This window comes from Opisthocomus hoazin, chromosome 8 (assembly GCF_030867145.1).
Source record: "Opisthocomus hoazin isolate bOpiHoa1 chromosome 8, bOpiHoa1.hap1, whole genome shotgun sequence".
Taxonomy (NCBI): domain Eukaryota; kingdom Metazoa; phylum Chordata; class Aves; order Opisthocomiformes; family Opisthocomidae; genus Opisthocomus; species Opisthocomus hoazin.
In genome coordinates this window covers 48,739,335-48,765,316 of record NC_134421.1, presented here as the reverse complement: position 1 = coordinate 48,765,316, position 25,982 = coordinate 48,739,335, and the positions used below count along the sequence as shown (strand labels likewise).

Here is a 25,982-nt window from a genome sequence, read left to right as displayed (position 1 = left end):
TGGCACCTTGTTTTGAGAAGAACTGGTAAGAAGCAGTAGAATGAACCTGACGAGAAAGAATCATAGAATCATTAAGGTTGGAAAAGACCTCTAAGATCATAGAGTCCGACTGTCAAGCACGGACATGTTTGTGGACAGGATTGCTAACCTAACATGGAGGATTTTAAACTAGGTTTTCAGAAGACAGGGAGCTAATCTCAGGGTTAAATGAGAAAGCAATGCATGTGGAGAAGATGTGTGTGGTAGAAGGCTACAAGGGAGACAGTAACATTCCTTCTTAGAAAGGAGAGTGTTAATAAATGTGTCTACACTACTGCCTACACTGTAGTGTCTACACTACTTGGGCAACAAACAAGAAGTCCAGTCTCTGGGTCAATATCAGAAGGGAAATTAATATTGGTAGTTCTCTGGTGAGGGTCAGTTACTGACCACCTGAACAAGAGGATGAGGCTATCTACAAACAATAGAAGTCTCCCAATGCCAGGCCTTGATCCTCATGGTGGATCTCAGACACCAGCCACCAGATTGCTGGGAGGATAACAAGGCATTGTGCAAGCAGTCGAGAAAATTTCTAGACTTTGTTGGTGATTATTTCTGAACACAAATGCAAAGGAGCAATTGAGATCAGTGCTCTGTTTGACCTGCTGCTCACAAACAGGGAAGAGTTGGGGGTGGACATGACCACAGGTAGCAGCTGGGCTGCAGAAATCACCAGCTGACAGACAGTTCAGGAATTTGAGGAAGGCTGAGAAGGTAAGCTGTGAACTTACTCCCTGTTGAAAGAATTGCTATGCAGAGACGCTTGAGAAGCTGCCATGTGGGGAAAAGGAGAACCCAGGAGCTGGCTGGTTTCTTTAGAGAACATGAAGAGCTCAGGAGCAAACCATCCAGTTGTACAGAAAGTTTGAGTATTACAGGGGCTACCGTAGTCCCTGGAAGGACCATGGAGCACAACCTCTTGCAATCCATTTTCACATGCGTAAAGGTAATCATTGTTAGTTTATATGGATACCAAGAGCAAATCATATCTGACCAGCCTCACTGCTTGCTTTCATGAAATGCCTAACTGTGAATAAGGAGAGCAGTGGACGGTAATATACCTTGACTTCAGTAGGGCTTTTGACATCATCGTCTGCCCCGTTCACATTTGTAAGTGGAGGAGGTATGGTCTGGACCAGTTGTCTGTTAGAGGCCTTGAGCTGGCGTGCTGAATGATTAACGGTGATCTTGAGCATTAAGCTAACAGAAACTTCATGGAGTTCATTAAGGAGAAGCAGAAAATTTTGCACCTTGGGCAGGATGATTTGGCCTGATTATGGGCTAAAAACCAACAGCTGAGTTGAAGTCCTGCTGAAAAACATGGCCTGGCATGGGGGGTCAGGGGAGTGCAGCATGGATTCCAGATTGAGTAAGAGCCAACAATGTCCTTTAATTGCAGATGGGATGATGCTGGGCTACATTAGAAGAAGCGTGGGTAGGATAGCGAAGGAGTTGATTTTCCCCTCTGCCTGGCAGTGGTGAGGCCTGGCAAAGAGGAGTCTAACGGGTGGTCTAGTATCAGTGTACCACAAGCAACCTGGAGTGAAGTTTGGAAGACAAAAATGATGGAGGTATTACCGTGTACTAGCAGATGGTATAACAAGAGTTAACTGTCGCAAGCTGTGACTTAGGAGATCCAGAATGATCATTAGAGAAAAAAATCAGTATGGAAGTAATGGGCTAAAGGAACAGATCAGCCAGAGAAGCTGTGGAACCTCCATCTTGGAGGTTTTCAGAACTTTGCTTGGTACAGCCACAGCTGACTCACGTGCTGGTACCAAGTAGGTGGCTGGACTTAATAACCTCAAAATTGCCTATCTGACCAATGTTTCTATAGTGCTGTGTCTTGTAGTTAAAACAAAAAAGAAAAGAATGTTGATAGGAGGTGCGAGCAACAGTGCACAGTTCTTTGTGCAAACACCTAAATATTACTGTTTATATGTTTGCTAGATATCAAAGCCTTGTTATAGTCAGTGGAGATCTAGCCAAGCAGTGGAACCCTGAGAGTACCATCAAATAGACCCTTCCTTGCTGGTCAGCTGAACTCCGTATAAAGCTTCTTAAATACTGTACTAGTGTTTAACTGGAGTTGGCTGCTTAGATGGAATATGGAGTCTTTATCACTAAAGGTGTTTTCTAGTAAGTTAGAGAAGTATTTCTAGGCTGGGCTAAATAGAATTCATCCTTGTTTTGGGATAAGTGATGTACAAGGTGTTCTCTGACCTATTTTGTAACATATGTGTTACCAGTGAAGTTTTTGATAAACATGGAAATTTTCTGATTACAAGGTCTTATTCCAGAAGAGTAAGAGTTGATTTTAAATGTAAAACAGATGCTGGTTCTTTTCTTGCATCACACAAAAAAATAGTTGTTCCCTGTGTTAAGGACTTACTAGCTCTTACGCAGTATTTTTTCATTTTCTGTGTTAAGATCTTTTTCCTGATCATTAAGTAAACAGAATATAGACTGAAGATCTATAATATGTTTTCTTTTGGACCTCACTCCAAGCATTAGCTCTTTCTTACTCTCAACTTGCAGCCAAGAATCCCGTTGTGCTTATTATTAATCCTGAGCTTGAAGAACAGTAAGAAAATTAAAACAATTAGATTAATGCAGTCTACAGAACTCCTCACTTCTTGGGAATGAGTGGAATAGAGAGTTGGTGAAGGTCTGGCTGTGGTCAAATTAGCAATTTTTTAACCTATCTGCTGATTTGAAAGAAATTTGGTGTAAGAAAAGAACTTAGAAACTTAGTACTTGGACTCCTGTGAAAACAGGTTGCTTGATCGCAATAGCAGGTTACAGTTCTCCATCAAGGAGAACAGCAGGTCGTATCTTATTGTATATCTAGAGGATACAAGTGGAAAGAGCTTTCTGCATGCCCTGACCATGGGAGGGTTTTGAAACAGAACCTTCGAAGATCTAGAAGTCAGTTTTTCATCATGCTGCACAAATCTGTAGATGAAGCTTGCCTTCTTATACATTAACCTCTAGATTACATCTATTTTTTTAGTCATTACTCAACTGTGTGGGATTTCTATTTTCATGGATAGGTAGGTACACATCCCTAATACACTGATTTCTAGAAAAAGAGAGCAATCCAGATCTGCCTCCAGCTGATGCTATGGAATTGAACAGAAAGGGGAAAAATGGGATTCCATTTCTGTCAGCTTCTAGCTTCTCTCCATCATACTTACAAACAGTTTCAGGAGTATATCTTTCTATCCAGTGATTTTCTTAAATAGTTTTTCCTGAAGAAATTATTAGCTGTTTTGAAAAAATATTTTTATTAAAATGCTCAAATATTGTATATATTTAAATATGAATGCAGACTTTAATCTAAATATATCTTACCTGTTTGAAAGAACTGTTTATATGCAACTGATTGTTTTGGTCTGGGGTGGGGTTTTTTATGGTGCATTTTGAAAGCAACATCATGTATAGTTTTCTGAAAATCTGTGATAAATCAGTGCTTCAAATGTGAGTTGTCAGCCTGAATTTTAAGTTTTCTACCTAGTTAAGTCAGCCACGTATAATTATTTGGGGAAAAATATTGGCATGACATTCAAGGTGTTTTTGCTTACTTAATAAAATGCTCATTAAAGCCCTAATTGCATATATTCCCTTCAGTTTCAACACTCCAAAGAAAATCTAATCAGTGATTAATACGGCAGGAAAACATTCTGCATGATATTTTTGGAGAGTGAGGAGGCTAAGTAAGAAGAGAGAGCATTTCCTTCTGAAGCATGCATAATTTTAGGAAAACGTAAACCACTGTGAACCCATTTAGTATTATAGGACATAAATATGCATATACCAACAAGGTTTGCATGCTCATCTTTGGGTTGTCAAGATATGGTAATCTCTGTGCAGGTGGTGGGAGAGGAGGAGGGTGGAAGGGTTTTTCTGAGGAGGCTCAGGATGTGAGTCAGAGCTCTTTTAAGGCCCATCCCTTCCTGATGAGGGTGGGTGTGGGAGGGTATTCCCTCGCCAGAGCCTGAAAGCAAGTGGCATTGAAGGTGACAGCCAGTATCTATTTCAGAAGGATCTGGGGGAAGGTGAGAGGGAGAACAAGAACACCCAATTTCTTTGATCATCTTACTCACCAGTGCAGTGGGGACCTCCACAGTATTTATGGTAGGCGTGTAGATAACTGCTTGTGTGCTTTTAATAACTCTCTGGAGGCTTCTCAGTCTCTGCATTGATTACCTAGGGACCTTAGTTTCTGACTTAAAAGATACTTTATCTGGGTGGTACAATAGACTCTATGCATAGCTCTGGAGCTTTTTTCACTGCCTAGATGTAGGAAGAACACCCATACAAATGACAAGGCAAAGACTTCAGTAGAAAATAAATAAAAGTTAAAAGTCTTTTGTGTGTGGATATTTATAATTTTGTGGTTGCAAAGTTGGGGTGGAAGGCATTTTGCATAGTTAGCAACAACTCAAGAGTTTGACTTTTACACTGTGGAAGACACAGTGCTGTGATGGGTATGTAGAGTCTGTCTTGACAGCATCCCTGAACTCCAATATCTGGATGTGAAAAACAAGATACAGTTGGATAAAATATGTTTCCAGTATGACATATAACAGATCTTATTTTTTCCATTCCTGTTGATAAAAGAATGATGCTTTGCATTCATGTCCTTGATTTATCTTCTTAATATTTAGAGTGATTAGATGTGTAAGTAATAAGAACCTGCCATTATTCTCCTTCCTTCTAGCTCAGCACAACATGCTTTCCTCGGGTTTTTGTCCTGTCCGACAGAGGTGGTTGAATGTTGTAGTCTTGACCAGTAAGAAGGGCAACCTGGGTTTGGGCTGTTCATCTGTGCAGTTATGACAAATGCCAGGAGAATGAGAGGCAGAAATTTCCATTGCTTGCAGTAACACTTTTGAGCACTTCTCTTCTGTAGTCCGCTACTAAGCCACTAATGTGGATCCTAATGTGATTCTAATCATCCAAATGTGGCTTCTGGAGTTCACTGTTAATACTTGTTGATTTACAGAGTGCTGTTCTTAAACAGCCCGTGGGCTGGCTTGTCATTATCCCATGACACTTTTTTCTGAAGGGCCAGTTCTGTAGTAAATATCCAAGGCCTGATGGTAGTGTTTTTATGGTGCACTCTTGATATTTTAGAAGGAAAATTGGAGGGAAGGTTTCTTTTATTTTGGCTTGCATTGAGTAAATAGATTGTTCTTGTACTTCTTTTTTTATTAACAATTTATAAATGCATTATAGTTAAAAAATTATCTGCTGCACTGTTAGAGATAAACTAAATGAATTGGGTTTTGCTTTATTTAAATCTTGATGGTTTACCTAGGGGAATGCTTATGAAAGCAACAGCTGTATTACTTTTAAGCATGTGTCAGAAGTAGTGCTGTGGGAAATAAGCCACTCTTTGACAACACACACGCAAGAATCCCACAGTGGTTACGTATGTACTATTTTCACTGTCCATAGTAGCCACTAGATATGTACAACTAGAGGGATACTTGAATTTCCTGCTTTTTTTATCTAGTCTGTTTGAGTATGGGCAACCATTTGTGTAACAAGTGGGTTCTAGTTGAATTACAAAGATAAGTGGAGCTATAGCCAGAACCAAAACTTTACTGGAGAAAGAGGCATGGTTTGCAGTTCTGGGACTCCACTTTATATAGAGTAGAGCCTGTGCTACAAAAATAATTTGAAGTGAATGTTCAGGGAAACTAAGCGATTTAAAAGTCTGTTGTTGCAGAAAAGGACATCAATGTAGTGAAACTGTTCTTGGTTAGCATTTTAATCGGTGTACGTGTATATCTGTGTTTACACAATTCATAAAACTGAGATGTCTTTACTGGATTCTCTTCACTGCAGAGAAAGTAAGAAGAGCACCAAAATCGTGGTACTTATGGACAAGCTGTGACAGTATCAACACTGATGTGAAATGAAAAGCCATTTATATAGCGAATAAAATTCTGGTGGTTTTTAATGCTGGAGTTTTCTTTTTTAATTTTATTTTTAATGAGGTTTTTTTCCTCTTGGAATCTGCTGGTAGTAATGTCCAAGTAATATAATAATTCTAAGGCTATGCAAAGAGTCTCTAATACTTACAGAGAATTGCTATCCTGAAAATACAATCCAAGAAAGGCTAGCTAAAGACAAATACTTAACTGTCTAACTACTTGCTGTCTGATTTTTCTCTCCTTGATGCCTAAACAAGCTGCTGTGCATAAATATTTAAAACAGTTGTATTGAGGTCAGTGTATCTTTTTCACTAAAACCCCACATTGCATAATTAACAGCCTCTGTGAACCAAATGAAGCTTGAACTTTTGTCTTTGTGTTAAAACAGGGGAAAAACTAGTAGCAGACTCCGTGTGTGGCAGAGTGATTTCCCCTGTAAATATGAGGGCTTAGCAGACTTTCTTCCCATTTTATCATCCAAATACCTAGACAAAAAGGTGATTTGTGTCCATTATTGAATTTTATTTATTTATTTACAAACCATATGTCAAGATTTGGCCAAGAAGAGAAAGACATCTCTTAACTCTTGGAATTTAGGTTAGCAGAGCACCATTTTTTAATTTCAGTGATATAAAATAAAATGGAAATGATGTTTCATCTGGGCAGTTGCAGAGCACTAATATGAGAGTGTGTTGTGGAAAAGACCATGTGTATAAATTAGTGAACATTACAGTTGGGAAGCTCTACTCTCTTCTCAGCACATGTAGACAAAGAGAGTGCTGGGTCTGTTCAAGTTTGAATAGACAAACATAGAAAACTCTCTTTATTGTGCAAAGGTGTTTGCATTACTTTTCCAAATGTCCTGTTCATAAAATGTCAGTTCAAGTCAGCAGATGAAAATATGCAATAAAATACTGAAGACTACATTTTAATCTGGGTTGGGACACATTTTGAACCGTTAATTTCTTTTTCAATTGTCTTCACTAAAGGCAATATTAAATAGAAGATATATGTTGCATTTAAAGAATCCTTTGAAGCTCTTTTTAAAGACTGGACTATTCTTTGCCATTTGAGACATATCATTTTGGCTAAGGTTTTCTGGCGAGTGATCAAGTTAGCTGTTAATAAAAGGTATTTCACTTGTTACAGTTTCCCTAAAAGGTTTATAGCAGTCAATTAGCAAATAACAGAAATGTGATTGTTAGGGAAACAGTTGTTGAATAAAGTTTTGTTGTACATCTGCACATTGCATTGTAAAGGAAAGTGCTTGTTTGCCTTTCTCGTTAATACATGATGTGTATTTAATTCTCTAAATGTCTTACCACTTAAGGTGTTGGCTAAGTGAAAGTATGAACTGTGTGCATGTGCTTTATGCTAAGTTTTGAGTGGAGTGGACTTCATATAAATTTTTAACTATTCCCATTACATATATTGTGGGCGGCTTGAATATAGTATGTGCTTCCTTTCCTGTTTCTTTTCAAGTCTCACTGAAGGTTTTCCTATGGGTTTTTAGTATTGGTAGTCCCCGAACAAACTCAAATCTAATAGCAAGAGACGGCTTTTCAGCCGGCACTAAAACTCTCAAAACTGCCCTTCATATATTTTCAAAACTTGAATGTAAGGAGATGCTGTATCAAAGTCTCAGCTTTGGTTATGCTGGAAACTGCCAAAGTGTCCCTCCAATGGCTGAAAAAAACAACAAAAAAAAAGAGTCCAAGATTTTAAAAATGTATGGTTTGCAGTTTTATTTTTGAGAACATTGAAGTTTTTTTATTTCATTGAATTAATGTAATCTTGAATTTAGATTTTATTTTGCTTTTAATATTTTTATAACTGTTTTTTACAAATCATTATATAATCAGTATAATTAATGAGTACAAACAATTAGTATAAATTGTATCTTCTGCCACCACAGTCATACATATACCAATCAACATTGAAATCACATAAGCAGATCCAGAACTTTATAAAAATTTTTCAGAGACCAAAACCTCTCACCATATCAGATTGTGCATTAATTTTTTGAGCTTCTGGAGTTGTTACAGGGCTTGTAAGAAAATTTTGAGTGAGGTGTTATATCTCATGGACTAATTGAAGGTACTCAGACACAGCTTTTGAAAACGTTGATTTGATTGGATTTTATTTTTTTGTCTAACTGAAGCCACTGTAGAGTATTTGACTGTTGACTTGCCTTGCTCTTTATCTGCATTATTACTTGTTGTTAAGAATATTGCCTACAGAGAAAGTGGTATGTTAGTTGCTTGCTCTGTCCATCTATACCCCCTCCATCCTAATGTCAATATTTGTGTTATTGTAAAACTGCTGCTTCCCTTGCAAAAAATGATAAAAAAATAATAGCAGTCAGTAAGAATTTGTATTAAATTAATTCAAACTGCTGTTTGGGCTTTTTGCTTGCACTAATGTTGCAGGAAAACTGAGTGATCAGCTCAGTGAGCTGTCTGAAAGGCAATCTGCTTGTGCTCTATTAGAGCAAAATCGGTAAGAAAAGGCTGTGAGGCTCAATGGTGCATTGTGAAAGGTTGTTAGAACACCTGATACGGGCTTTGGACCTGCAAGCTGTTGAGTCTGCTTGCTGCAGACACATTGAAAGTAGAAATGCTTTCAGCGGTTGCTGAGTTAATGAGCTGAAAATATGTACACTGGTATTCCACAAAAGAAATAATTTCAAAAATAGTTGCTTTCCTCCCCTCCTCCCCATTTTGTTTTAACCATTAACAGATTTTCTCTCTCCGACATCCTTCCTCTTACGTTTCACTTCGATTCTGTGTTGCACATATTCTAAAACCCATCTCTGAATTTATTTGCCAAATGTAGCAGTTTGTTGTTTTTTGTGTATGTTGACTGAGAAAGGGAGCGAGTTGGGAAGAGGAGGAGTTAGGAACTGAGTTTTTAAAAGTTTTTCTGTTGCAGAGTTCTGTGGGAAATTTGCAGGATTTCACTGTCACAGAGGCAGGGCCAGTCATCAGCACAGCTGTTTGCGTGATACATGAGAAGGATTATGCAGGGTGCAGAGAACATGAAAGAGTCTGAAAATACCGTTTTATTTATCTGTTTTGTGAACCTGAGTTAATCTACTATATAATCTATACACAAGGATGAGAAAAGATTTTAAAACTGAAACTAAACACCATAGACCCCTGAAATAGAGGAGTGACTACATTTTCCTCCCTTGTACAACTGTTTCTTTCTTCCTGCAAAACAGGAGGCAGAAGGTTTAGGAAAAGGTCCAGTAGAAAGCTTCACACATCCTGCACTTAATTAAATTTGTTTCTTTCCCTCCTATAGGAAGTGAAAGCAATTTACTTCTGTCGTGATTTTGTTCTTTGGAAGTCCTGTTGAGTTTGTGTCCAAAAGTGCCTGCTGTCGTAGACTGGAGTTGGGCACTCTGTTTTCGGCCTGACATGGAAGTTGTTGATCCTTCTGCTTTTCCAAATGTAGCTGCTAATCTTGGTTAACAAGCCAGGGAAACTTTGGGAATCTTCACAGACTTCTCATGTTCAGTGCATGGCAGCCCTTTCACACTGCAAGATGCCTTTAACCTCTTCCCAGTCTGTTCCTTTAGAGCAATACCGCCTGTGTGAAGATAGCAACAGGAATAAATCCTCTGCGTCTTAGAGGCAGCAGGTCTGTCTGAAGCAAAACTCCTTTTTTTTTTTTTTTCTGGAGTCTAGAGATAAGAGTAGCGAGGACAACAGTCTTTAAAATGTCGGTATTTGTATCTGCTACACCTACTGCCTGCTTGCTGCTTGCTTGATTGACAACCAGAAATGAGCACTAGCACTTTTCTGGCCTTCCTTTCCCTTCCAGCCTTGCTGCTGGATGCTGTCAGTTACTTCCAGAAATTCCTTTTTATCAGCGTTATATAATCGCAGCACTTTCAATCCAAGCCCTTTCCTCCATTTGGTGTATGTTGAGTGCTTTTGCCTTGGCTGTCAGACAGTAGTCAGGAATGGACCCTGCAGCTTCCCTCTTGTGGGCATCCACAAATAACCTGTCAGCTCAGCAGGGCCCAGGCTTGGGAACCTGTGGCAAAAAGTGCCTGTAAAGGAAAAAGGACCATTACTGTCACACAGAGTGAAAAGACTTTGGGTTTTGTGCTGCAGAAATAAGAGCAAGTCCTAAGATATGTCTACTGTCTATTTAGTCATTAAATGTAGAGAAATTTATATCGCTATGGGCAGGTAAATGTAATTTCACGTTGATGTTACTGTGAATTAGAAAGCTGCAGGGAAGCTAACCAAACATTAAATAAAATAGCCACTCGGAGGAACTATCAGGTTGAGCACTTGTGAATGCAAAGAACCAGCAATAACTTGCAGCAGGTCAGTACTCGCCCATACTCAAACTGGCCTTGTTTCTTGGGTGAAGGAGATCTGATGTACTGTGTATGTAGAGGAGTGCAGATGAGTGCCATGGGCTTTAGTGCAGTACCTCTTGGCAGCATTAGTACCTTTTTTACTTTAAGTTGCTCTTGCACATTAACCAGATTTTTTTGCCAGTGTACCATTTTTCTTTTGCACCAAAATACACAAATATTTTACAGCCTTTTAGGTACCATTTTTTTTAAAAAGTTATTATTTAAATAGGAATCAAAAAGTATGCAGTCTTTTCCAACCTTTTAAAATATATAAACATATAATTCATTCAGATGTATTTCTGTTCTGTGCTGTATAAGCACACAAATTAAATGACAGTTTGTCAAGAAAGATATCATGCCATTGATCCAAATAGAGGTTTTTAACTCTGAGAAGCTTACAGTCCTTCTTAAATGAGCAGATAATCTGAGGAGCGTAGACTCCATGCGTATTCAGGGGAGAGAGAGCAGTACGACCTGAAGAGGAGTCTGAATGCTGAATGTGGTTTAGCCACTGGTAGTGGCTGTTGGCAGCCTGGCTGCTGCAGCCTTCATTTTTCAAAGGGTCGTAAGTAACCTGGCCAGAGTTGAGCTGATTTTTACAGGTGGGGCCCTGCTGAATTTCAGATCCTTACTTCAAAGCAAGATGGTGCTACAGCTCTTCGACAAGATGGTCACCATTTTTCTTGTTGTGGAAAAAGCAGTGTATTGGCTTCCCTGGCCTCTTCAAAAGCAGTTTCTGAGAAGCAGAAATTTGGAGCAGAAAGCTTGAGTCTGTCTTTTAGAAGCTGACACACAAGCAACTGATAACATCCTTTAAGAAGAATTGTTGGGCAACTTGCATATTGAGGATGTTCCCACTCCATCTCTACTAATAAAGAAGTTTGTAATAAAAAGTGGTTGCCCTTTTCAGAGTGAGAAAAAATAAAGGCAACTTCAAGCATTAATGAATAAAAACACATTTGAATGAATAGCTTGATGTCTACCGGTGGCAGGTTTATTTTAGAAAGCTGTTTTTATATAACACCACTGGGGAATAAAAGATTGAGCTATCACTTTTTTTTTTTTAATAAAAAGTAGCTTCTTATTCACCCAAGCATAATCATTCATATCTACTGATTTTTCTGAAGAAGCTTTTAAAATCCAAATTATCATCTTTGCAAAAAGAAAAGGCACAAGTGGCACAGCTGTCTTTTTCATACTCTTGCTCAGTTGGGAGTTTTCGTACTGAAGTAACTGGCCTCAAAAGGGGAGTCAGTCTCTTTGCCTAGATTTTACAGGTTTTGGGGGCCAGATATATGTCCTTTAGGGGAAGCATTGGTTTGTTTGGTCAGGATTTCTGATATATTTTATACTGAAAACAGGTCTCTGGTGTCTGTAGAGTCTTCTGTAGTGAGGTCCCCTGCTGCTAAAATAGTGACTAATTGGATATGTGAGGTTTCAGTGACATGAGGTGTGTCTGTCTGTAGTGTTGGTGCAGTCATTAAATAGCTACGGTGTGTAATTACTACCATTGCAGAAAGCTTAAATGGTTTTATTAAATGGAATTTATGTGTACCCTCTTTTAAAGTAATCTCTAAGGCTGTAACTTTTTTTAAAAAACATGCCTTCATATTTAAGGGTGGGAAGCATTATATGATGCCATGTAAGTGTCAATTCTCTTTTAAAACAAAAGCAAAAACTCTTTGCTTAAGCGATTACCAGTTAGTGGGGTTTTTAACCAAATTTCAGTTGCAATGCTGAGAAGAATCTGAGTTGCTATTCTGCAATGTTACATTGCTATTAACTTCAGTGCATAGTGTCATATGCTTTTCTAGGTTTTATTTACAGTTTACTACAATGGTTGTCAGAACTGCGTGTTCCACAGATGTCTTGGATACATGTTTGATCCACAAAGAAGGAATTAAGGAAAAGGGTACACTTAATGTTAACCCTTGTCTCTGCTTGCCACCCGTACAGCGGGTTGTATCAAGTGTCTTCCCTATGTAAAAAAGTGGACACAATTCACAAATTCCAAGTGCCACCTGCATTTTCGGAGTCTACTCAGTCTTCCTGTTGTCACTTCAGATTCAGTAGATGTATAAAGTATGATTGATTACACATTCATGATCACTGACTGCTTTGTTTACAAAGTTGTTTTTCAAGCCTCTTATTTAATTTAGAATAAAGTAGAATCACCTTGCGTGGAGCTTGATATAAAAGTTACTGTTTTTCTCATTGTCACTTCATTTTGCATACTGCAAAAATACTAATACCAACAACTTTATTTCTTCCTAGAATGACCTGCTAGTCATTCTTGCCTTGCCTCTTTTCTGTAAGTAAAGCAGTGTTCTTCGGTGTTTTGCCTCTTCCACTTCTTTCCATACCTTACAAAATATTACATGCGTTCATTAACAAAATCATTCAATTGCAGAAGTATTTCAGGAGGAAGACTGAAGTTTAAAAATAAGTCAGTAGGGAAATGACATTTTTAAGTAGTCAAGTACAAACAGATAACAGGAAGCAACATATAGTTAAGGAAAAAATGCTAAGATTTACAAAACCAGGTTACACCTTCATTAACTGAAATTATCATTTCATGTGTTTTTCAAATGGAAAAATAACTCAATGTCAGTCTTTAAACAAAAGCTTTTATCTCTTCAAATGTGTTAAGAACAGAGGCAGTCATTTAAGTTGTGCCTTGACACGGGAAAAAGTTTTAGTTTTGTTCTGTTCTCCCACACCCTCCTTTTTGCAGAGATCAAAATTCACTCATCAAAATTACCTTCAAGCAGTTATTTTTCAAGCAATTGTCTGTCGTGGGATATATTGTGAAAATAACGTTAACCTTTCAGCTCAAAAAGGAAAACAAAACAATTTTTCATATCAGACTGACTTTCGTAAGTTAAACAAAAATAATTGCAGAAATTATGTGGTTATAATACAAAGGAAAATGGAAGTTAGAAATACGCTTGGTGACAAGTTCAATAAGCAGTCTCTTAACTCCGTTAAGAAATGGAAGAATACAAATTTGGGAGTTTATTTGAAATACTGTAACTCTATTCTGAAAACCTAAGATACTTGCTTATGTCAAGAATGCTCTTGCCGTTTATGCTCACAGTCAAACTGGGAGCAGATATGCAGCCATCCTTAGTGGGAGGACCCTTCCAGCCTGAAACATGATCCGTCTTCTACTCTCTAGTTAAAGCTTGAGCCTCTTTTGGGGATGCCATCAGGTTTTGTTCTCTTGCTTTCTGGTAGCCTGGATCGGTTCCTGCAAGGATCTTGTGAGATGCCAGATTGCACAGGTGGCAGATTGTGTGTTCTGTCATCACTTCCGTACTAGCAGTAGAAAACTTTTCATCCTGTTGCTAAATGTGGTCAGATTTGCATTATACATAATGCTGTAATTGACCTGTAAGCACTGATAGTGTATTTTTAATTATTCCTTTTTTAAAATTGGATTTTGAAAGAAAAAATGCCTAATTTTCAAGAGCGCCTTGGTTCAATAAGATCGACTGGATTTAGCTGAGCAGTGTTGCAAAGGAGATGGTGTTATGTATTTGGCCGGATGCACTGAACAGCGGTCTTACTTAAAAAGCTTAGTTTAATGTAATCAATCATTTACCAAACTAATTGTGTATTCTTTAACTGAAGAGCTCATTTAATTAGAGAACCACTTTTTGCCAGTTTACATCCCTAATCAATTTAATTTTTTTTTTTTTAGTGAACAGCAACTCAGGTATCCTTAAACCTTAGCTGCATACTAAAAGCACTAGGGTCATATCCACTTCGCATCGCGTCTGTGGTTAGTCCTAGGGACAGAGAGCGTCCTCCATTGGGACTCCATCTTTGTCCTTGTTTGGCATTTATTCAGGCAAGAAGGCAAGTCGTGCCTGATCTGTTCCAGATGCATCATGTGTCTTCCTCGTAACCAGCTGTGCAGCTTATTGCAGTGAGGTGAAGCCCCACTTCATCTGCACTCCCCCCCTGCACCGACCTTCACAGGTAAACAGGTGAAAAATGAGTGGAGGAGTCTCTTTGCTGTTGAGACCTGGCTGTTCTGTGGAGGTGAAGAGGTGTGTCCTTCCCCTTTACCTCCCTGAGTGAAGTCAAACCTGTAGTCATGACTATTCCCTAGGTATGAAAATACTGGAGGCTCAAAAATTTGGTGTACCTGCATGTGAGCAGTTAGCCAATATTTGGGGAAAAGAGTTATGTGAGTGAAATAATACCATACTTACAAGGCATAGCCACACAGTTTTCTTTCCCTATACCTATAAATTCCTATACAGGAACTCATGGCGCAAAAGAGCAAATTTCCTTGCAAACGTTTTCTAAGCCGGTCTGTCAGTCCAGTTTTCTGCTTCATGGAGAAATGTTTTCAACTGCTGTTTTCGTAAGGAAGTAATGCTTCTTCTGAGAAGAGAAGCATCGATGCTTCTCATGCTGAGAGTATTAATGTGAGTGCTCATGCCTGAGTATTAGAAACTCAAGAGAATGCTGGCTACCCTTCAGAGACCCTGACTGCCATGGGTAACGAGTCATCATTGCATTTCTTTCATCTTGGTAAGACTCAAAGCCATGTGTTTTCTTAGTGTTTCACTGATTTTAAGACAAAAAGGATGCAATTAATTTCTTTTTTTAGCTATATTATTTGCTATAAAGTTAAAATATAGTGTGTGTTTCTCACAGTTAACTTTATTTCTGTTCTCTATCCAAGCTGGATAATGGAGATGAGCAAGCAGCCCAGATCAGACGTGAACTAGATGGACAACTGCAATTGGCAGAACAAATGGCAAGGGTAAGTGGTTGCTTTCGTGTACCAAAAATATATCTTCATATGAGGTGGAATGGGACGATACATAGTGTGTGTTTTCAGTTTCTGAATCTAAAATTAAGCAGAAGATCATCTGAAAACAGTCTGGCAGATGCATTTTTTTCTGCTCTAGAGTATCTGTGTCAACAGGGGTAGGGAGAAAGCAAAACTTTTGTTTGTAAAGTCATATGCTGTGTGATCCTATCTGTCCTTCATCAGCAAGTCCAGTGGTGAAACAAAGGGTACATTATTTGCACATATGAGATTATGTATTTTGGATCTAAAATAAGTCATCTTTTACATGCAGAAGTGCATTCCGCTGTGCTTAGGGTATAACCATAATGTTTGTGTCTGATTACAGGTTATACGTGATACACTTTTTAAGTATATATAATTGTTGTGGTTTAGCCCCAGCTGGTGACAAAGAATCACCCAGCTGCTCGGTCGTTCCTCCAACCCGCTGGGATGGGGAGGAGAATCAGAAAAAAAAAAGGCAAAACTCATGGGTTGGGATAGAGAAAGTTTAACAGAACAGCAAAGGAAGTGTACGGTATCAATAATACTGAGAAAAAGAATATACAAAGCAAGGAGTACACAGCGCAATTTGCTCACCACCCAGTGCCCAGCTTGCTCCCGAGCAGCATTTACCCTATCCCAGCCAGCTCCCCCACTTAAAAACCGAGCACATGGTATCGAATACCCCATTTATTTGGCTTGTTTGGGTCAGTCCAACTGGCCGTGTCCCCTCCCAGCTTCTGGTGAAAATTAACCCTATCCCAGCTGAACCCAGGATAATAATATAGTTTACATTTATAGGTTCAGTCTAAGTTCATAATGGTTATATTAGTATTGCAAGTAACAAAACTATGAGTGAGTCTTATAGGTCAAATTAGTGGTGACTGGGTAAATTACTGATTCTTTTTGTGTATTTTAGAAAGGCAAGCCTATTTTTCTCCCCTACAGCTTGTATTTTATTTCCGTGGACAGGATTATGCCCCTCTATATTAAATATCACAGGTGGGATTGGTATAGTCCCTGGCCATATCTTATTAAATTTTGGAGAGACTCCTTTTTCACAGAAAGGCAATCTCAAGTCTCTTCAGTCTTCTGTGAGGCCTGGGCTTATAATCAAAGTTGTCCAATAATCCTATTTGCTCTGTTGCTTTCTTACCTTTAGCTGCAAAAGCTGCAAAATATTGGAAGCGTGTATGTTGTACTGTGTGCATGTGCGGAAGAAAGCATGTTATATTAATGTGATATTTATTGTAAAGCAGGTAAGATTTGCTGGTTTCTTTAAAAGGAAAAAATTATCATTTAAGTCTATAAAGTTCATAAATAACATCTTGGAGGTGTAATCTTCCTCAAAAACAAAATGCTGTCAATCGAAGTTTCAATTACATCTTAAAGCAAGAGAAAATTATGAGCACCATTTAAACTGCATAGATCTTGTTTATTCTGTCTCTAATGTGCATGCACTGCACAGCTGTAGGTTTTTTTAAAGAAAAAAGTATTTATCTATTTTTTACCTGAACCATTACTTGAAAATTCTCTTGGTTGCCACACTGTCCACTGCATGGTTTTGCACAGAATAAGGAACTGCATGTCCTACATGGTTCATCCAAGTCAGAAATCAGAGTTCTCATACATCTCTTTTAAAAACTACTTAAAATGCGGAATTTTTTGTTGGGGATTTTGAGAGCTAGTCCTAATTCTAGCAGCTGTGAGAATTATTAAGATCATATAAGCCTAAGCAATCAAATGCTGCAAAATATGAACTTTATTCTCAGAGCTCACAGCCAAGCTTTTTCATACTGGATTATGTATTCTAGCATCTTTGTTGGTAAAGAAAAGGGTTTTCAGTGATTACCTGTCTGTAAGATAATTATTAAACTGCACCCTGAAAAGATTAGCACAGCTCAAGAGAAATCTCTGCATATAGCTTTTTTGTTGTTGTTGAGGTCTCATTACTAGTTCTTATAATACATTACTTGCTGATTTTACAAGTTGTTGATTGTAAATGAGAAGTTTATTTTAGCATAAAACATAACAGCCTATTTAATGGAGGCAAGAACCTTAGAAATGTGTTCATCTATAACAAAATAAAGTCAGGGGGGAATTTCTGGATCCATTTGCCCACATCTGTTTCTTCATATGGCTAAATTTGAGGTAGTTAAAATCAAAACGTGCATGACCTAATGAGATTTTGTACATACTATAACTGGTGCTATGCTTTTCTAAGATAAACTTTTACATGTGCCCATAAAGAGACTACCCAGTGTCTTTTCTCCTTGAGAAATGCATCCTGAAAAGCCATTTTAGCACTCTCAGAATCCAGACCTAAAGGCTAGTGTGTACATCAGCCTGGTGAGCATCTCACATCTGTCCCCAGGGTATTTGTTTCAGGGTATATTCTGGTATGTTGCAATCAGAGTTCCCAAAATTCCAGTGCTCTGCCGAGGGATGTGTTCTTCAGACAATCTGGGCTTTTCAAATCAACTTAATAACCTTACTGTAATATTAGTGTGCACTAAAAAATAGTGGAAATTCCCCACTGTTCTTGTTGTGTCTCTAAATTGTTTTAAATATTGTGTGCTATAGCCATTCAGTACAAATTCACCATCTTAAAAAGCAAATAAAAGGAGGGGGGTGTGGCGGAGTCAGAGGGGTGACATTCGTAGACCTCAGCTGTGAGGGAGAGAAGTGGCTACAAACATTCAGGTTTTACAGAAATAGAGGCCTCCATGTATTCTGATAGTGCTGTCTTAAATCATGGGAGATTATAGTCATGAAAAATATACAGCAATAAGCATTGTGAAAAGTTTCCTCAATTTTTCCATTGGGGTGGAAAAAGCATGTGAACAAGAGGAAAGATCTTTTAACAACATGATCATACTCTGTCTTTTCTGTCTTCTGTGTTGGCATGTTATTATTTGAATGATCCTGACAGGATAAGGTACAGTTTGAAAAACACTCTGAAGTGGGATTTTTATGGGTAGAGCACCCTGAACCTTACTCTGTGGTTTTAGTTTCCAACTATAAATAACTTTTTTTTTTTTTCCACTGTAATGAGCCAGACCACTGGACTTGCTGCAGGTCTTTTGGGTCACAGTCAGCTTGCTTGGTCTTCGTTATCGAGACAAAATATGCCATAAAGGTTTTCATGTAAAATATGCTATGATATTGCTTATAACACCTAAAGATAAAAATTGTCTAGTTTAGGAGCAAGGTGCCTACCTTTGTAGACAATACATGGGGAGAAGTGTTTATGTTTCATTTATGCACAAAACATGTATTTTAGTATAATTTAGGTTTTTGTTTAATCTTGAGTGACATATTCTCTCAAGCTGTCCTATATTCAGTATCAGGGGAGAAACTGTGCATAAATTTGGCTCTGTCAGTGTTCATATATGCATTGTATGTGTTTGTATGTTCCTTCTTTGTTATAAACACAGTACTTAAATGCTATTATCTCACTCCTGCAGAGGAAAAAAAGTGATTTTTAAGTTCTGTCCAACACTTACGTTTAAAATAATCCTTTGTGTAATAGTTCAGCATTACTTTCAAAATGAATGACCTATTATTGAAAGTAGAAATAAACAATGATAGGAATTTCATGTCATGGTTGTAGTTTAATAGAATTATGTTAGAAGCATGAACGTGTTTGACTTATTTTTGGTAGCACGGGAAATGGATAGAGTAATAAAATTATTAGTGGACAGTTCATTTTGTCAATATATAAAATATTTGAAGGTAACATTAAAGGCATATGGTCAATTGATATGCTTAAAACACTCATATTAGAAATATCTAATGTGTACATATTCAACCTGTGCTTATGGTTATATGATTTGGGGGGAAGAGGTTCCGTATTTACAAATACCCATTACTTTATTTTTTTGACATGTTAAATAGATATTTTGTCTGCTATATTTGAGGAATATGATGGAATTCTCAATTCAGATTAAACTTCTTCTCAAATTTAACTGTATTTATGGGATGGGATTAGCCTTCCTATTACTGTTTTGACAGTATTAAAATAGATAAACGCTGGAATTAAGACTTTTATTTTTATTAAGTATCTCTTAACTGAGAGCAAATCAGTAGATTAATATGTCATATAATGTGGGATGATATTTTTTTTCCTCCCTAACTTTAAAAATGTATCTTCCAAGGAAAGAAAATTCCCAAAATTCATAACAAGAGAAATGGAGAACATGTACATAGAAGAGCTGCGGTCTTCGGTGAATTTACTGATGGCAAATTTGGAAAGTCTTCCAGTGTCTAAAGGTGGTCCGGAATTTAAACTGCAGAAGTTAAAGCGATCACAGAATTCTGCATTCTTGGACATAGGAGATGAAAATGAGGTTCAGCTGTCAAAGTCTGATGTGGTCCTCTCCTTCACATTAGAGGTAATCACGTATTTCACAGAAAACTTGTTGACAGTTTAAATTACTAGAATATATATGTCTTAATACTTTCTTGTTATTAGTCTTTGCTTGGTAATTTTAAAATTTTGTGTTAAAGAAGGAAATTATTCGTTGTCTCTTTGGTAACTTTGAGTTAGAATAGAGCTATATGATGAATTTTTCTCTTGGAGCAGTAGTTGCATTTGGGCCCACACAGCAATGTGGGCAGTTGAATCTCCCACATGTAGGTAACTTTAAATGAATTCCAGTACGTTAAATACCTAAGTATACTTTTGAGTGTAATAACAAAACACAGTTTTTATCATGAGCTCATTCATAGATTTTTACAAACAAGTTATGTTTTCTCACGGAAAGCATTTAGAGAATAAGCAAAAAAAAAAAAAAATTTTTGCTGATGGTTGTAGCAGATTTCTGTGTTTTCCTCCAGAAACTAGCTCATGCTTACTGAGACTTTGCAGGAAGTCTGGTCTATAAGGGGTGATGTCCTAGTCTGTGTAGAGCTCAACTGACTTCAGCAGGAAGCCACAAATGCAGTTAGTTACTTAAACACACCTAATGACAGTGTCATAGCTCAGGTCCGGTTCCACAAATGTGCGTGTCAGGAAATGCTGATCTCTCAATAATAATAAATCAAAACATTCTGAGAGTGTATATTGTGTGCTTGTTGGTCAGAAGGTGCCACGCTTGTGTTATGCACTTGAAATGGCTTTAGTTTGTTTAAAACAACAGATGATGTTACAGAATAAATATTTCAATTGTTAAATGGTTTAAAACAAACAAAAAAAATTGTTTATCTTTTAAACAATGTTTTTTCTTAAGTGAAACGAGCATCTGCTTTCTCATGTAATGTTGACAATTCAGATGAATTTTTTTTCACGTCATCAATATACACACAGAACTAAAAAAATGTCAAAAATAGACAGATGAAAAGTTTAAATTCTTTGTATAACTTATCCCACTGCATGCAATTTTAATATTACTAGCTAAGAATGTAAAAGCCCAACGTCAACTTTCAAAGAGTAGTAAGAGCCATCGGTCTATATGCCAAAAAGTATTAGTTCTTCAAGCATGTAAAACTGGAGTGCCGGCCTTAGTACCGAAGTATATGAAATGATAAAGTAGTTTTACAGCTCCTGTGCATCTCCATCACGTGTGCTTCTGTGTCTGCCTCAAGTGGAATACCAAGCCTGGAATGGTCCAGAAGTAGCAATAACAAAGAGTAGTTCTGAAGCATCTAAAAAGTGCCTGAAAAAGTCTGTTGATAAAGTTTTCTATCTTCAAGAAAGTTTTCTTGGTGAGGGAGGTAAGAAGAAAAGCTTTCGCTGTGTCTGTAGAGAGAAATATTAAGTGTGTACTAAAAATGATAATGATATTTGGGGGAAAAGTGCAGTGAAAGATTGAAACAATCATGAAATGAAAAATGACAGGAGATATAATTTCTGGTACATTTGGAACTGTTTTGCTTTGTTTACAACCCTTCCCCTCTCACGCCAGCAGTGTCGACTGTTAGGTCTGGTGAACTTGGCTTTTCTTTTTTTTTTTTTTTCCCATCACTGATAAAGAAAACACACAGATGTTCTGCAAGGTAGGTAATCTACAGTTCTTCCAGTGCAAGGCAAGGAATTAAAGTCTTACTCTACATGTAGCAGTTTTTAGTAGACCCAATTTTTGTTTTAAACATGGTGTTAACCACAAAAGTTGAGTTGCTTGCTGGACAAGCATGTATATATCTTACTCTCGGGAAGCTAAATCTCAGAGGATGTGACGGCAAAAGGAAACAGCTGAACTGATATTCATTTAGACTGAAACACAGGAGATCTGCTCTTTTCCTATGCAAATGGGCAAATAAGAAAAGCTGATTGCATTTCCTCGGAGACTGTTGTGGTTTAACCCCAGCCGGCAGCTAAGCACCAGACAGCCGATTACTCCCTCCCCCCTGGTGGGATGGGGGAGAGAATCAGAAGGGTGAAAGTGAGAAAACTGATGGGTTGAGCCAAAGATAGTTCAGTAGGTAAAGCAAAAGCCACGTGCACCAGCAAAGCAAAGCAAGGAATTCACTCACCACTCCCCATTGGCAGGCAGCTGTTCAGCCATCTCCAGAGAGGCAGGACTCCATCACATGTAACAGTTACTTGGCAAGACAAAATGCTGTAACTCCGAACATCCCCTCCCTTCCTCCTTCTTCCTCCCAGCTTGACACACTGAGCGTGATGTTATACGGTATGGGTTATCCCTTTGGTCAGCTGGGGTCAGCTGTCCCGGCTGTGCCCCCTCCTAGCTTCTTGTGCACCCCCAGCCCGCTCACCAGTGGGGGCAACATGAGAAGCAGAAAAGGCCATGACTTAGCGAGAACTAAAACATCCCTGTGTTATCAACACTGTTTTCAGCACAAATCCAAAACATAGCCTGATACTAGCTTCTGTGAAGAAAATCAACTCTATCTGAGCCAAAACCAGCACAGAGACAGAATACTCTGGGTTTGGAAAATGTGTGGTCATATGTGTACAGTTGCACATTTCTTGAATAACATGTGAACATAGTCATGCCACGTCTTCTGTGGGGTGACTGAACTGAGTTGTAGGGTAACCAGCAGAATCCCCACTGAGGGCTGCGGCACAGGCACACAAACAAACATTTCCTGCAACATATCTAAACATTAAAATAAAGTTTAAGAACTTGACAAGTTTCTTGGCAGGGGGAAAAGTGTCTGAGGTTCATGCTGCTGCTGCATGTTGTTATTAAGGCAGAACAGCAAAAGATGTTAGTAACATTTTTAATGTTCTGGTGGGAATAGACCTTGCTGGCTATGATAAGAGACATCCCTGTGCATCGCTGCAAGCAATGCTGACTGTTTTTGCAAGTCGGATGTTTCCTCAAACAGCCTGTTGGCAGGAATTCGTAAAATAAATAAATAATAAAATATCAAAGTAGTAGGAGAAGACTTAGGTTCTTCAGCTGTTGGACAATTTCAGAAATAGACAAGCAGTATTTAGGAAGCTGTTTATCAGCTAATGAGCTAGTAAATCAGCTAGTGACAGTTTCTTTCCTAATGAAGTGCAACTTTTTTTCCATTGCCGGAGTCCAGAATTGCTGCCAAAGACAAAAGTACTGTACAATTAAATTGGAAACTCAAGGAAAAGAAGTAGCAACACAAAAACGAAGGAGCATGAAGTCTGTGTTCAACAAGGACGTATGTTTGGCGATGTGGAAAGGTCATATGGGCAGTTTTAGCTAGAAGGTTCTCCAATGCAGTCTCCCAGTGATGGCTGATCACTTTGATAACTACTTGAATTCTTGGACCACAAAAGATGGAAAAGAGAGATGATTATGTCATTCTTCCTGAATTGCTGTTATTATTTATAAAGCATAATGGGCGGAGTTGATAATTTATGAGTAAGGTAAAAATTTTCTAAATGATCAATGACTGTCATCTGACTGTATATTATGGAACTGGCAATTTTACGAGACATCTAACTTACTAAGGTTCTGGCAGTTTTAAAGTACAAAGAATTTTACAGCTAGGGGTGAAGTCTGACTTAACGTGCTTGAATTGAAACAAGTTGGCAAATATGCAGACAGTTTAATAGCAAAATGTTTTTGTAGTTGATTGCTGACCTAAGAACCCAATTGCCTCTAATGAGACCAAAAGTAGTCATTACTTTTGTCACCTTTAAAACGATCTAATAAATACTGCTTTTTGCGTATAGTTCAGTTGAGGACAGCTTCTCTGCTGATTGAATGGACTACATTTTTCCCCAGTTTCTTCTCAGAGGCCCAAATGGAGCTGGAAAGGAAAGCAGCTTTTCCAAAGCAAGCAGGGAAACCTGACTTTATTCTCAAATCTTCTCTGATTCCGAAACATCTGAAGTGTAAAAATTCCAATAATTTCACACAGTGACAAACCGTAAGGTTTATAAAAGGCAGAGAGAGTTTGAAGCAGGGACTGTATTTGGCTCTTCGAGGCTATAACTGAGTAGTTAGGAGGAGCTGAAAAACGATGGGATCTGCCAAGCTCAGAATTTCCCTGGTGAGGAAATTTCTCAGAGTGCAGCTGGTAGAGGTGGCTTTTTCCCTTTCTCTTCCCCCTGCCCTGGGCCCATATGCATGCTCAACCTGGCTCCCAGTACTGAGCTGGGAGAAGGAAAAGGGGTAGGTAGCAGGGGAAAAAAAATGACAGCTGCTGATGGTGATACTCTGACGTGCTTCCCGCTCCGCACACCACCAGGTCATTTCTGAGTGGCAAGGGTTGCAACTCCCACTGTCACAGCACCACGATCAGCCTTTCAAGATGTGACCAGTGTACTTACTTGTTTACAGCGTGACTTAGTAACCTATTCATTCTGTAAACACTTATTTAGATGGCTGCTTAAAAGATACATTTCCTCATGTATTAAGATTTAGAATTATATTTAGACATTAGTCTCATCCAACTAGTAGCATTTAAATTATGGTTGGAGTGAGTTTTTGGTCGTTGTCCAAGTACAAACAGAGTGAAAATTTCAATTCCTACTATATATTGTTGAAAGTGGAAAAAGAAGGCGGAATTAAAAATCTTCTGTCTGTTGAGATTTGAGTGAGTGGGGTTTGGGGATTTTTTTTCTTTTTTGTTTCACCGGCATGGAGGTTGGTACTGCGGTAGCTGTGCTATGTAGTGTTTTCTGAAGCATAAACTATTTGCTTTCTTTTCCTCAGATTGTTATAATGGAGGTGCAGGGTTTAAAGTCAGTCGCTCCCAATCGAATTGTCTACTGCACCATGGAGGTGGAAGGGGGTGAGAAGCTTCAGACGGACCAAGCAGAAGCTTCCAGACCACAGTAAGCCACTTTGCTGTTGCTGCATCCAGCATCTCTGTCCTCCGTATCATGGGAGAACCTAACTGAGTATCTTTACAGTTTTTAGAATTAATTAGCATGAGGTTATGTGAAGTTTTTTTCCTGGGTAGCTATCTTAAATTCATTCTGAAAAATGAAAATACAAATAATAGTTATTTATGGTGAAATAAGTACAAAGTGTGAGTGCTGTCCAAATAAACACCATTGAATGTGTGTTTGAGGGAAAGAGCTAGGGACCGCAGCGTTGTGTTCTTACCTGCATCCTCTGAAAATACAAACCTTCTGATAGATGTTAGCCTGAGGTGATTTTCTGTGTTGTAGGTTAATGTGCAGGTGGCCTTGTGGAGTGTAACTTGTACAATTGGTGGGAAATCAATACTCGGTAATCAGTCTTGACAAAGCTTATGCACCTGCTGAGCCTATTTCATTTTAAATTATAGGATCCACTTCGTTCAATTAATTTTTGAGGGAGGCAGTCAGCAAACTGACTTGGAGGGGGATAACATCATGCCATCTGTAGTTGAACCAGTCAGAGTGGCAGAGAGGAAGAAAATGAAGTATGTTTTTTGGTTGATTTGTTTGACCGTGCACACTGACTTCAGACACTTTTCTCTCCGTTAAAGTGTCATTTGGAATCTTTTGTAGATAACTTTCCAGACAGCGTGTTGGGTTTTACTGGCACCATAGTGTGCCTTGTGAAGAACAATTTAAAAATTGTAGTTGTTACAGTATGTGAGAAAACATCTTGAACGGAGTTGGGATGGTGGTTTCTGTTCCGTTCAGACCACAAATACGGACTTCTGTTAGGCAAAATTATAAGCACAGGGTTTTGTCTGCCTCTTCTGGTGCTGAGAGGAGGAGGAGATCTGATTTGGTAGATTTTTCTCTTAGTGGCAGCAAATTTCATGGGCAAGTAAGCCAGCAGCCTACTCCAGTAACATGTTCAGACAGCTTTGCAGAACTGTAAGTATGTGGGACAAGATGTAAAACACACTCCAGGGCGTAGGAATGCTCAGTCTTACCATTTATGTGTGGTACGTGAGGGACTTCTAAAAGCAACGGTAGCGTAAAAGATGCACACATACACGCATTGAAGCAAGGTCGTAAGTGAGTATACAACATCCCCTGCTCATTTGTGAACCCGTTGGGCTGTTCTCTGGTGGCTTAGGGTCCCAGGAGAGTTGCAAGGCTTTCTCATGGAGGACACATCTCCAAGCCAAGCTTTCTCTTCAAACTCAGAAGTTGCTCTCATATTGCTCCCTGCACTGAGTGCCGCCAACCTTTGCCTACTGTCACAGTCAAGGTTCCCGTTTCTTCTGATGGTGTGCCCCACTTTTTCCTCACCCTTGAGCTTGTTGACTTCTATTTGAAGTTCTCAGTTAACCCCTGATGTCGTTGGTAAGTGTCTTCAAATCTCCCTAAAGCAGCTAGAATACACAAACTCTTGAATCTTGGGCACAGTCATTCTCCTTCCAGAAAACAGTTTGTAAATGTTAAGTGTTCTTTCTCTGTAGCTGTTTCCAGATATGGTGGACAAAACATGGTGGGGATGGTTCATGGACAGTT

General features: G+C 38.5%; 1 protein-coding gene across 4 annotated transcripts in view; it reads left to right on the top strand.

The window, feature by feature from the left end:
• The window catches only part of CADPS2 (calcium dependent secretion activator 2), a 325,438-nt gene that overhangs the window by 120,106 nt on the left and 179,350 nt on the right, over positions 1-25,982 (top strand). For all 4 annotated transcript variants that reach the window (XM_075428325.1, XM_075428323.1, XM_075428324.1 and 1 more), the window contains exons 4-6: positions 15,062-15,142; positions 19,330-19,566; positions 24,277-24,398. In XM_075428325.1, coding sequence (XP_075284440.1) covers positions 15,062-15,142; positions 19,330-19,566; positions 24,277-24,398 — 440 coding nt within the window. The remainder of the gene's footprint in view (positions 1-15,061; positions 15,143-19,329; positions 19,567-24,276; positions 24,399-25,982) is intronic.